Consider the following 13,684-nt stretch of genomic DNA (forward strand, 5'->3'; position numbering starts at 1 on the left):
TCTTCTGTTCCATATTGTTGTGATATAGTTTTTTCTGTCTTCAACCAATACTCTCAATGGTCCTCCTGAACAAGTCCCCACACTGCTGTCCTATCCATCCTGTCTCTCCCGGCAGGATCGGCCAACTTGCCCCAACCATGAGTTACGTAGGCATCCCCTTGGTCTCCTCCACCCAGGGTTGTCTTGTACAGATATAATCCAGTGAGCAGGACTGATGTCTGGGAGGCATGCCACGTGCCCATATAGCCAGAGTTGGCATTCAAGAACTAAACTGGTGACAGGCCTCGATTCAGTTTCACGGAGTAGTCGTTGGTTTGACACAAAGTCATTCCAGCGATGCTCCATTATCCTCTGAGGGCACTTAGTACAAAGGCATCGACACAACTCCTTCAAGTGACTCTTCAATGTCATGTCTCACAGCCCTACAGTAAGATATGGAGCACAAGCGACTTAAAGATTTGAATCTTCATCCATCTGCATAGATACTAATAATGCCCTATACTCGTATTGAGTGAGTCCACAACACCATGGGCCAGGTTAATCTGTCATGTGACTTCCTGGAAAGACCCACCATTATCATGCACTACACTACCAAGGTATGTGAAACTTCTGGTGACTTCATCCTCACCACATCCATGAACAGACTGAACTGTGTCCAGCAAGCCTCCAAATGACTGGACCTTGGTTTTGGTCCAGAAGACCTTCAGTCCCAGAGGGAATCTGACAATTTTTTTCTTGTTTTCTTTTAGCATCTTACTCTATTTCATTTTCATTTGGGCTGCATGTCATGGCCCCCTTTTTTTCTTTTGCTTGCCTCATGCTGTGCAAAACTTTTAGTCCTGATTGTTTTTTGTATTTCCCTGTCTTGTGGCTGATTCTACCCAAAAATAAATCATTCTAATTTTACCTTTGTTCTTTAAGATAAACTATGCAAAGTATTGGTACACTTGCCTTCAAATGACGAGAAAAGTACGTGCATAGGTTGAAACATTGCAGCAAAAGTGAAAGTTTCCCTTGGGATGAAGCTTGTGTTGGTCAGCATCAGGTGTTCCTGCGAAAGAAAGTTGTTCATATCATCATATTCTTCTCTAACTGGCTGTCGTTAATCTCCTAAAGTTTGCTGGAGTGTTGCTTCCCTTGCTGAATTTGCTCTTAGTCTGGCTCCTATTACCTTGAAAAAAAAAAAAAAAAAAAAAAAAAAAATGGCTTTATTTACTTTCATCCCCTGCATCATTTGTGCTTTCCTCTCTCTGCTGCTGTGAGCTGACTGACAGATGCTCAACTTTTGTGAGTCAACAATTGAAAACAAAGAACAGCATGTTGTGAATGGCCTAACCATGATTTTTTTAACCTGTGGTCAATGAACCCCCAAACAGTCCATTGATGGGTGTAATGAGATCTGTGAACCTGACCCTTAATGAATAGTTTTATACAGAAAATGTAAATGGAGTTACATAAATGACTTTCAGTTTACTGATGATAGGCCAATGTGTAAAGTGAGATACTATTATTATGTAACATCCAGTAGAATCAAGGTGAGGTTGTGACATCTAGAACAGCTTTCCAGTTTCCATCTTTATAAGTAACTCATCACTTTAAACAATTAAAGAATAATTGGCTTATACAATCACCTGTAGTTCCTCAAATATTCCAAAGAAGGTCTCTGAATCTCCACTCTCCTTTATGTCCCACTCGAACGGATTGGCCCTCTTATAATAATGCTGGAGGAAATTACCAAAGTAGACAGCCTGAAAAGTAGGAAAAACATCTCAGTGAAGGAAATTATGATAGAAAATAAGCACATTAAAGGAATATTGAAGATGGGAGAAATATCAAGGAAAATACAGGAGAGGAAGCTGCATGGGCACAGACATGTTACGAGGAGTGAGGAGTGAGTGGGAAAGAAACAATTGAAATGAAAGTGAAAGGAGAGAGAAAAGAAGGAGAGCCAAGAAGAAATGAGACTGCCTTGAAGATTGAAAAAGGCCCAATGGAAGCCACCTAAGAGAGGGAACAACTATAGACAAAGAGGATAAGATTGAAATTTAAAGAGCCAAATGGATGTGTACACTTGTGTAGAGAAGAGTTGTAGTATTAGGGACGTGCTTAACCCTATTCATGTACAATGCAAGTTGTTGGACTATTAATACTGGATAAAGGAATTATAGTACAGATATAGTAATTTTTTTGCCAACTGCTGAAGTAACTCATGTAAAAATAAAGAAATATGGCAATTCTTTTCAATCTCTTGCACACCCATGACATGCTACCTATGTATGTCCTGGGTGGAAAGGGTTTAGATTATGTTTAGAGGACTCACGTGAATATAGTTTAAATTTCACATGAGATTGACATTTACATGAGTCTGTGTGTACAGTCACTGCATGGGAAAGTATGGATGAAAGTTTTCTCAAGATTTAACTGAGAATATTTTGAACCCACCGTCTCTTTCTGGCGCATACCCAAGACAGTGGTCAACTGCAGGGAGTAAAATACTGCCACTGGGAAGATGGACCGTGTGGAGGTGACCCAGGCAAGATTCAAGTTCTCCCCTCCCTGTGAAGGAAGAAGAAGCATCAGTCATATTTGGTTCACTAGAGCACAAAAGGCCTTTCCCAACACCCTCCACCTGTCTCTGTCTAACTTTGGTGTGCCTCATACTGCTCTCGACAAAAGTGTGCTCAGTTGTAAAACTCTAATCAGTTTCAATACCTTGTTAATATGTATCTACCTGATTGTAGAGTGCAGGGTCTGAGCTATACTTGTAGTGTCTTCCACTGTCATAGCCTCCTATGTCCCTATTTGTCCAGCCTTTCCTTAAATTTGTGAACACTTTGCTGCAATCACTTTTGCTTTTATCCACCCCAAACTCCTATGTTCCCATGCAGAAAGTTGTCATTTCTTGACATCACTCATACCTCTAGTCTTCCTTGGTTTGGTCTTGTATCCTCTCAAGTTTCCTGGTCTCCTCTGTTTACCCCTTTCGTCTTATGTATTGGCTTATGTATCATTATCAAGATTCTTCTCTCTCTTCACTCCTCTGATACTGGTTGATCTTAATCTGTAACTCTCTCACCCCCTTACACTCACACTCACTCTCACTCTCTCTCTCTCATGACTTACTTTACAGTTTTTCACATCTTCTTTCAAGTATATATAGGCAGATTGGGCAAGGGTATTTGTCTCCATCTCACCAGGATGCTTAGCAAGATGAACAACTTTCTTGGCACTAAGTGAGCTGCAAAGGATAAGTAGGAAAAAATATTTAGAGGGGGGGGTGAGTTAAGAGTAACTGACATCATATCAACTTTGTGATGGATCAGCTTAGAAAAGAAAGAGTAGGAATAGAAAATAGTCCTGGAGTGGGTGCGATGATTGAGTCATGACGAATGAGAATATAGTTGGATATGGGTGTGTGGAAGATGAGGGAAAGGGAATATATGGTGGACAATCAATCAATCAATCAATCAATGGGGGCACATGCCGGGGGCGTGTCGCCTCGCCCACCCTACGATGCCAAGCCCGGGGGTCCCTCCGGGCGAGTCTCCATGCAGGCCCCCTTCCCAACCCGAGTACCTCCTGCCAGGATCTATCGACTTGCTCAAGCCACGAACTCCATGGGCGTCCCTTTGGCCTCCTCCACTCAGGCTTGTCTCTTACAGAGACAACCCGATGAGCAGGATTAGCTTCCGGAAAACGTGCCACGTGCCCATATAGCCGGAGTTGGCATTGACAGACTATGCAGGTAATATATGTCGAATCAGTCTCACGGAGTAGTCGCCGGTTTGACACAAAGTCATTCCAGCGATATCCCATGATTCTGCGTAGACACTTATTACCAAAGGCATCAATCCGCCTCTCCAAGTCCCCTTTAGTGTCCATGTCTCACAACCAAAGAGTAAGACAGGGAGCACAAGGGAATTGACGATCCGGATCTTTGTCCTCCTGCACAGGTACCGACAACGCCATATACTCGTGTTGAGCAAGTCCATAACACCGTGGGCCAGATCAATCCGCCGTAAGACTTCCTGGCCAGACTCACTGTTGTTATGAACTGTGCTACCAAGATACGTGAAACTTTCTGAGATCTTAACGTCTTCGCCGCACGCAAGAACAGACCGTACTGTGTCATCCAGCAAGCCTCCAAACACCTGTACCTTGGTCTTGGTCCAGGAGACCTGGAGTCCCAAGGGCTTCGCCTCCTCGTGCAGTGCCTTGAGAGCCATCACCAAAACCTCCAGCGACTCTGCCAGGATTACTGCATCATCAGCAAAAACAAGGTCAACCCTGGTATTGCCAATGGATGCTCTGCAATGACTCTAGCCCACAACTCTGCCCAGTACCCAGTCTATACAAGTGTTGAAAAGCGATGGGGCAAGGACGCAGCCTTGCCTCACTCCCGCATTCACGGGAAAGAAGCTGAACAAGCCTCCCCACACTTCACAGCACTCTCTGTCCCAGAATAGAGGCCAGTCAGTAGACCAATTGTCCTTGCAGGAATCCCACGGAGTCGCAGAAGATCTGAGAGTGCCTCATGATGCACTGAATCAAATGCCTTCTAGAGATCAAAATAGGCTGCAAGCATCCCCTGTTGAAACTCACGTCGGCGCTCCACCAGTACGCGAAGCGCTAGGATACGGTCAGTTGTTGACTTGCCAGGCATGAACCCAGACTGTTCAGGTCTCTGCAGCTTCAGCAGCTGGCTGCGAATTCGCATCAGCAATAGGTGGGCAAGCACCTTGCCTGGCACACTGAGCAGTGTAATACCACGGTAGTTGTTGCAGTCCTGGCGGTCCCCTTTCCTTTTCCAGATATGGATGACCAACCCCCTCTTCCAGTCAGGAGGAATGGTACCGGACTGCCATATGGCAGTCAAGACCGCATGCTACCCGCGGATCATGGCCTCACCTCCAACTTTGAGAAGCTCCGTACTGATGTTACAGGTGTCAGGTGCCTTCCCACCCCTCAACTTGGCCACAGCCTCTCTGACCTCAACCAGAGAGGGTGGGCTTTCGTCAATGGGTGGGTCAGCATCTGCCACCTGCAACCCAGCAACTGGAAGCCGCCCACGTGGAGACTCCACCATGTACAGCTGCTCAAAGTATTCAGCCCAACGAGCCCTCTGCCCATCCATCACTCGACTTCCTCAGCGAGACCCCTGACATACCTCTCCTTGTCTCTCCTCAGGAGGAGATGGTGGACAGATGAAATGAAAGAGACAGTTGAGGGTAAAAGGAAGATTTATATGAAAATGCCACAGAGAAATATGCCAGAGGAAGGTGAGGGAGAGATGGGAGGGAAAGCAGGGAGGGAGAGTAGGAGTAAGGCATTGGTGAAAAGACTGGTTCTGGCAAGTAAAGAGAGAGCAGATTAGGATTTGGATAGAAATATATCAGCTTGTGTGTGTGTGCGTGTGTGTGTGTGTGTGTGTGTGTGTGTGTGTGTGTGTGTACAGCCTCACCGGGGATGTTCTCCTTCACTGAGGGCGGTGAGGGCAGAGTAGATGAAGGCAGCCACCTGAGGCGAGCTTTCCCTCCACGTGGAGAGTGCGACGTTCTCCCACCACGACAGGTTCGTCGGCTCCCACGTGCTGATGACGAGGAAGGCCATGCTTCTCACCTCGGGGAACTCTGACGGGTTATTCATGAGCGGCACCAGGACGTCCAGCACCTGCAAGGGGTGGAAACTGGTGCTGATGGCTTGCTTTAATCATTATCATCATTATCTTTACAGGTGAGCATAAACAAAAAATATTAGAAAGGAAAAAAGTGGCAGCACAGGAAGAGACAACTTAGGTGGCAGTATTTTTTTTTTCTTCTTCTTTTTTACAACAAAGGAGACAACTCAAGGGCACAAAAAAAGGAAACAATAATAAAAAAATAAAGCCCGCTACTCGCTGCTCCTAAAAAGAATCCAAAGAGGTAGCCGAAAGAGGGGTCAATTTCAGGAGGAGAGGTGTCCTGATACCCTCCTCTTGAAAGAGTTCAAGTCATAGGCAGGAGGAAATACAGATGAAGGAAGATTGATTACCCTTGAGTGAGCTGTTTTGGGCAGAAGGTCTGCTGTGAGACAGTAGATGGCGCTGATCCTCATGTGTGTGTCATCATTGTTCTTCCCTTCAATGATGGGCTCCAGGTAGGGCAGGCTGAGTGGTGTTCCCAGCGAGCACATGGCTTGCAGGTGAACCACTTGCTTCCACTTCACTGGATCCTAGAGGGCAGATAACAACACTGATGAAGGGCTGGTTTAGCTACAACAGCTCACAAAATTATCATCACAATACTGTACAGTGCAGTCTGACACCAGGGACGCTCATCATGGAACAGTTATCATTTACCCATTGATGGATGCTTGAAGTCATGCAGTGGCTCTGTTTTGCTCTTTGGCAGCAGCACCCTGTGAAGACTATGCAAGCTTACCCTCCTTAATGAGACAACAAGTGCCAGAATGTGTGGCAGGATGTGTAGACTCTACGGCAAAAATATTTGTACACACTCACACTGAGACCACGAGTGAGAATGGGCAGGAAGGAGTCAAGGATCGCCTTATTGTCGCATCGCTGGTCACAGCTCTCAGCCATCTGGGGGTCAAGGCAGTACCGACGGGCAAGTTTGGCGATGCTGAGGAGGGATGTGGTCTTGAGTGGCTCCTCATATTCACCTTCCATAGTGTCCACCAATTGCTGCAAGTATGGGAATGTGCAACTACCTGCAGTGAGCCATGAGCTACAAAAATAAGGTGCACCCACACAGACACCACACAGAGAAGTGGTTGCCTATCATTATCAAATTATTAAAGTGTAAATCAGAGTCAAATTTGTTGAATATTCCCCTACATTATGGAGCAAAAATATAACTGAATGTTTGCTTTAGTGGAATCTAAACTTGGTGGATGTGGGTGGTTCAAATTAGTCCACTAAGTCAAGAGTTTACTGTAGATGGATGAAAGGCATGAGTCAGATGAAAGCAGCCTGTTCTTGTAGATAATATGAGGAAATATAATTCATATCTGAGAATTCTCTTTTTAATTTTGACTTTTAATATTGTTTCCCAGCAAGGCCTTCCAGCAACGGAACAAATGCACTTTGGGGCCAAGAGAGAAGGAAGTTCCTGCAGTCTGTGTTTTGAGTCCCTCAAGTGAATGAATCAGCCAAATTGAAGGCCATCGAATAGGCAGAGGCTGGTTTTGGCATGAGGAAGTAACATTCCTCATAACTCGAAAGAGGACTACACATTATTAAATTTGATGAACAATTTTGTGCTCTGGTAAATCATGAAACTAAACAAATGAGATTAGGTGCTGCAGTAGTATTATTACATTACTAATTAATTTCATTATAGAAATAAATAAAGGAAGATGTGTGTCACTCACCAGCAGGATAGGGATGACTGACGGGTCTCTGACTGTTATTGTAGAGGCCTGGAAGACCTGGAACACTAGGCCGGCGTTCTGTTGCCGGAAAGCCCCATCACTGAGCTTCTCCAAGAGGTAGGCCAGTGCCTCCTTGGTCCCGGAGGTCAGAAGTGCTTGGTACAGAGTTTTTCTGCGGAGGAATTTCTACTAAGACAATTTGATCACAACCATAAAATCACACACACATTATAATTATGTAATGTTATGTGTGATACAAAACGTGGAGGCATTGAAAGCTACTAAGTGTTATGAAGGTGAAAATGCTGGGCCTGACATGAAAGGGCTGGAAGTATCTTTATAGTTCCATAGAATTATACAATGAATGGTATCAAACATAATAAAAATTGTGGTACAAGTAAGAAATGTTTGATGGATTTAAATGGTTTGATGAATCTGATTTTTGTAAAGTAGTGTGTGAAGATGTAGTGAGTTTGCATTGAAACACCATACAACATCCTCCTCATCATCTTCAGGAACTATATACTAGTCCCTGCAGGGCAAAGAGCTTTCCCAACATTTTCCACTTTTCTGTTTGATGTTCGTGTGCTCCAACCTGGCCCGGCAAATGTTCAAACTTCATCTCTCCTCCTGGTTTACTGTCTGCCATGTCTTCTACAAATCCTGGGCTGCCACTCAGTTACTTTGGTTGTTCATCTATTATTTGTTCTACATACATATGACCAGTCCAAGTCCATTTCTAATATAATAGTCATTAATGTGGCTTCCGTAGTCATTAATGTCTTCAATCTTTGTCTGTTCTCTAATCCATCACGCTTCCTTCTTGTCTCTCCATCTTATACCCTGCACTTTTCTCTCTTTATTTGTGCACTTCTTCACTTTTTCTCTTAATATTATGAAGCATCGGGTTTCTGAGGTGGCAGGATACACTAACTTTGATTATGACATATTTTACTTTTGTTTTCTGAATTTTCCTTTCATCTTTCTTATCCCAGTCCACAAGTAAGAAATCAGAAAGAGAACAGCAACGTTGCCTTACTTGACTCTCGGCGTGTCGGGCACCTGGGAAATGAGGTACTCAATCTCAGACTTGGGCAGCACGGCAACGCGCTCCACCACATGCCGGAAAGTGTCCAAGAAGGGTGGCGTGTCCTCTCTGTAATCTGGTTCACGAAGCAACTCCATGTCTTCTTTGATCTTTGCCTGGGGTAAATAGAATGTTTAGGGTCTTATGAACACTTATGGCTGCCCCCTGTTGTCTGTTGTCAGGATACAGAGGTGGATGAAGCAGAGGGCAACAACAAGAGGAAGAATTTTGGGGGATAATATTTTTAACTCTTGTCCACAACTACACATAGAAAAATAATAGAAGAGAAAGGAATAAGGTACTGAGGACGAGGAAACTTACTACAATGGCCTGGGCTTGTAGCTCCGTGGGGTAGATGCCTGTCAGCTGCTCCTCAACAGTTAAAATAAGTGGCCCTTCCTGCAAGACAAGAGGAAAGAACAACTAAAATAATAGAAAAAGAAAAGCTGTTTTCAGGAAAGAAGGGAACTGAATAAGAGTGAAATACAGAGATGATATAACATTAAACATCACTCCACTAGTTAATCCACTGAGCTTTCATCTATCCAGCCCTACATTCACTAACTTTCCATATTCAAAACAGCCTTCCCCCTTTCCCTCGCTCTTAGTTCGTCAAGGTGAGAGTAAAGAGTACGACCAACCTTAGTTTCAAAGCTGAGTGTCCTTCTCTCCAACTCCTGTACACTTTCCACATGCACCTCCGCATGTCTCACTGCTCTCAGCTCCAGCACCTGTGTGGTAGAAAAGAAAAGTAGAGGGAAACAAGAATAATGCAAAGAAAAGTACTCTTCTTGGGGCTCAGTTATTTCTCAGTTGAACATATAATAAATTGCCATCTGGGGGTTGACTTTTCATGAAATCATACTCTTTTAAAAGACAAATATTTCTCAATAAAAAATCAAACCTACCGCAATAGCCTTCGGGGGTCCACTTTGACATAATTATCTTTACTGGACTTGCCTGCTTTGTCTTTGTCCTGATGAATTTGTCATGGCAATCAGTAGTGTAGACCACGATGTCACCATTCACCTCGGCCCTCTCCAGGCGCATCACGCCCCCTAGCTCACCCCTAATGAGGAAGGTGCCTTGTGAGCTGCGCTGCGTCCTGTCCGCTGACTCGTCATTGCCGTTGATCTGCTCAGAGAAAAATGCTTTGATGCCACAGTGCTGTTCCTACTATGTTATCCTTACTATTACTATAAGAGTGTATTAAAGATGCTGTTCCTACTACTGTCCCACTATCATCAGTACCATCACCACTGCCCTCGTCCTCACCTCCACAGTAAAGTGGTTCTCCTCGCAGCCCTCATTGTCCAGCGTGCGTGTCAGGACCCAGAGTGTGTCGTCGATGGGCTGGATGAGGCGGGCGGGGTCGGGGTCTTGGGGACCAGGAGTCTTGGTGCCAGTCTTGGTGCCAGTCTTGGTGCCAGTCTTGGTGCCGGTCTTGGTGCCAGTCTTGCTTGTCTTACTGGGTTGCTTTGTCTTGGGGCGACCCTTGGCACCAGGGCCTTGTATAATCCTGAAATGAAGGCAAATTTATATATTTATTGTTGTTTCTCGTCTTTGTGGGTATATTGGGTTTGAGGCGACACTCAACACCCTCCTCCTTTGCTTGTGTATAAGTGAAATAAGGGCGAATCTGTTTATAAATGTTGTTTCTCATCTTTGTGGGTCTTTAGGGCTTGGGGCAACACTAGACACCCTTCCCCTTCGCATCCAACCGGTCTCTTGCAGACTCCTTACGTTCTTATGTTCTTATGTATATAACTGAAATAAAGGCGATCTATTTATCATTATTTTGACTTGTCTTCTTGGGTTTCATGATCTTGGGGCGGCACTAGACACCCTTCCCCTTCACTTGCATGTAACTGAAATAAAGGCACGAGAACTTAATCCCCCATCATTATTATCATTATCATAGTGTGTTATTTCTATTTTGCAGTAAAGGAGATAGTACAGGGTAAAACAAAAGATGCAAACAAAAATCATCTGATTGTGTATGATGTTCCCATAAAGCAATAGACAGGATCTTGCCCTAAAAAAGGAATGAAATTTGGTTCCATATATAATGTAATGAAGATGGGTTATATCACAGTCACATCAGGGTGAAGATGGGTTTTATCACACTCTTATGGGGGTCTCTCTCTCTCTCTCTCTCTCTCTCTCTCTCTCTCTCTCTCTCTCTCTCTCTCACCTTTCGGATGTGATATATCTTTGGACATCTACTTCGATCTTCTCTTCCTGTTTCTTGTCTTCAAGCGCTGACTGGTAACTGGAGAGCTTTATTTGCGAGTACCTGCAGGGGCCAAGAAGAAGTATAGTTAGGATGTTGGCCAGATGCTTTCTCCTCTCACACCAACTATTTCCTGTGGTCAAAGAGGGAATCAATCAGGCTCTAATGAGTGTACTTTAAGGTTCATGGTACAGAAGAAGAGTCAGATTACCACCAGGGTCACAAAACGTCCGAGAATGTGAGCCTCAGAAAAACATTGCAAAGTGCGTATACCCCCAAAATTGTCGCTTATCCCAGTTTGAGCCCCTTTAGGTATGCATCCGTATGTGCCTCTACTCACCAATTATGGCACTGTCCAATCATGGTGTCCTCTGTGAGCCTGAAGGTGAGGCTTGAAGGATTATGACCCTAGGAGAGAAAGAACGTGGTTAGTGTGTGTGTCTGTGTGTGTGTGTGTGTGGGTGTGCTTTTACTGCTTGCTCATAAGATATAACAAATGAAATGCAGTTGAGGTAAGAGAGGTAATGCCCGTGTGAAATAAACCTTGGGGCAAAAGAATATATAAAATACGATCAAATTAGGTTCATGCACTCATCCCATCACTTCAAAGCATTTACTGATGACTATAATTACATGCCTGAGTTTTCTTATATGAATAATAACAATAATAATACGACTGTGGATCATGGCAGAGTGTAGTGAAGCAATGAATGTTCCTTACCGTGAGGACAGCGAGAGGGAGCGAGTAGATGATGCCTCGCCGTACGTTGGTGACCCAAAGTGGCTCTTCAGGGACCTTGAGATACTCCACCTGTAATAAGGGAACGGGCTAGCATTTTCTTTTCTCGACAGTTATTGTGTTACCGTTTAGCTGGCACTTCTATGTTAGCTGTTCAGTATGGTTAGAACCTCTGTCAAAATCTCACCGTTGCCGCGTCCACCTGGATGAGGAAGGTCTGCTCCAGGAGGGCAGCGTCGGCGGGGTCCATGGGGTGGTAGTCGAACTCGATGTGCTTCTGGGGATCGCATGAGGCCTTCTCGTTGGTCTCAGCCACATCCACGTTGCTCACCTGATAGTAAAGAGAGAGCCAAAGATGAATATCCATACAAATTGTTAGATAAATATACCGCATCAATCCTTCACGCAACTCACTCCTTCACGCAACTCACTCCTTCACACAAGACTCACTCCTTCACACAAGACTCACTCCTTCATGCAAGACTCACTCCTTCACACAAGACTTACTCCTTCACACAAGACTCACTCCTTTACACAGACTCACTCCTTCACACAAGACTCATTCCTTCACACAAGACTCACTCCTTCACACAAGACTCACTCCTTCACGCAAGACTCACTCCTTCACACATTACTCACTCCTTCACACAAGACTCACTCCTTCACACAAGACTCACTCCTTCACGCAGACTCACTCCTTCACGCAAGACTCACTCCTTCATGCAAGACTCACTCCTTCATGCAAGACTCACTCCTTCATGCAAGACTCACTCCTTCACACAAGACTCACTCCTTCACACAAGACTCACTCCTTCACACAAGACTCACTCCTTTACACAGACTCACTCCTTCACACAAGACTCACTCCTTCATGCAAGACTCACTCCTTCATGCAAGACTCACTCCTTCACACAAGACTTACTCCTTCACACAAGACTCACTCCTTTACACAGACTCACTCCTTCACACAAGACTCACTCCTTCACGCAACTCACTCCTTCACGCAAGACTCACTCCTTCACGCAAGACTCACTCCTTCACGCAAGACTCACTCCTTCACACAAGACTCACTCCTTCACACAAGACTCACTCCTTCACACAAGACTCACTCCTTTACACAGACTCACTCCTTCACACAAGACTCACTCCTTCATGCAAGACTCACTCCTTCACACAAGACTCACTCCTTCACACAAGACTCACTCCTTCACACAAGACTCACTCCTTCACACAAGACTCAATCCTTCACACAAGACTCACTCCTTCACACAAGACTCGATCGATCACTCCTTCACACACTCAATCCTTCACACATAACCCACTCCCTCACACAAGACTCGATCACTCCTTCACACATGACTCGATCGATCACTCCTTCACACATAACCCACTCCCTCACACAAGACTCGATCACTCCTTCACACAAGACTCGATCGATCACTCCTTCACACATAACCCACTCCCTCACACATGACTCAATCCTTCACACATAACCCACTCCCTCACACAAGACTCGATCACTCCTTCACACAAGACTCGATCGATCGCTCCTTCACACATAACCCACTCCCTCACACAAGACTCGATCACTCCCTCATACAAGACTCGATCACTCCTTCACACAAGACTCGATCGATCACTCCTTCACACATAACCCACTCCCTCACACATGACTCAATCCTTCACACACGCCTCATACACCTGACTCCACCTCACCTTCACGCGGAGGTTGCCAACTTGCGTCCTCTCCACCTCCACGTCCGCCCTCAAGGCTGACCCCGAGAACTGTGTGGGGTCCTCTGATACCCATGTGGCCACCGTGCCCGTGTACTTATACTGGTACAAGATGTCCGCCTGCAGGCCCCCTCGTGCTGCAGTGTAGCGCGGGGCTTGATGCTCCGGCATTTCAATGGAAAGGCCTTGACACCCGGCTAGGAGGAAAGGAGGTAGGAAAGGGGAGGAGAGAGGGAGATTAGTAACTGGGTAGGGAAGGATGAAAGGCACCGTCATCGAGAGTACGTCTTAGCAACAAACGCTAATTAATTAAAAGTAGCGGGGTAGCACCTGCATAATGACAACACACTAATCAACGCTAACACCTGTAATAACCTATTGGCAACACACACTAGATGCAGATCTTGTAGACAATAATCAGAGTCCACACATGTTAGAAGACAATGCAAATTAACACTATAATGATATGACACGTTATAGGCAGTACGCCGTGCAAGCATCACGTGGTGGCAATACACTT

General features: G+C 45.1%; 1 protein-coding gene across 1 annotated transcript in view; it reads right to left on the reverse strand.

Moving 5' to 3' along the window:
• LOC126983940 (hemolymph clottable protein-like) overlaps positions 1-13,684 on the reverse strand; it is a 38,636-nt gene that overhangs the window by 23,691 nt on the left and 1,261 nt on the right. Inside the window, exons 3-20 of the mRNA XM_050837176.1 lie at positions 13,142-13,361; positions 11,618-11,756; positions 11,413-11,502; positions 11,032-11,099; positions 10,653-10,754; positions 9,734-9,977; positions 9,419-9,592; positions 9,100-9,189; positions 8,780-8,857; positions 8,411-8,574; positions 7,372-7,543; positions 6,500-6,682; positions 6,031-6,210; positions 5,462-5,670; positions 3,124-3,238; positions 2,443-2,556; positions 1,632-1,748; positions 952-1,051 (exon numbers count right to left, since the gene is read on the reverse strand). Of these exons, the coding sequence (XP_050693133.1) occupies positions 952-1,051; positions 1,632-1,748; positions 2,443-2,556; positions 3,124-3,238; positions 5,462-5,670; positions 6,031-6,210; positions 6,500-6,682; positions 7,372-7,543; positions 8,411-8,574; positions 8,780-8,857; positions 9,100-9,189; positions 9,419-9,592; positions 9,734-9,977; positions 10,653-10,754; positions 11,032-11,099; positions 11,413-11,502; positions 11,618-11,756; positions 13,142-13,361 (2,559 nt within the window). The remainder of the gene's footprint in view (positions 1-951; positions 1,052-1,631; positions 1,749-2,442; positions 2,557-3,123; positions 3,239-5,461; positions 5,671-6,030; positions 6,211-6,499; positions 6,683-7,371; positions 7,544-8,410; positions 8,575-8,779; positions 8,858-9,099; positions 9,190-9,418; positions 9,593-9,733; positions 9,978-10,652; positions 10,755-11,031; positions 11,100-11,412; positions 11,503-11,617; positions 11,757-13,141; positions 13,362-13,684) is intronic.

The sequence above is a fragment of the Eriocheir sinensis genome, chromosome 55, assembly GCF_024679095.1.
Source record: "Eriocheir sinensis breed Jianghai 21 chromosome 55, ASM2467909v1, whole genome shotgun sequence".
NCBI lineage: Eukaryota > Metazoa > Arthropoda > Malacostraca > Decapoda > Varunidae > Eriocheir > Eriocheir sinensis.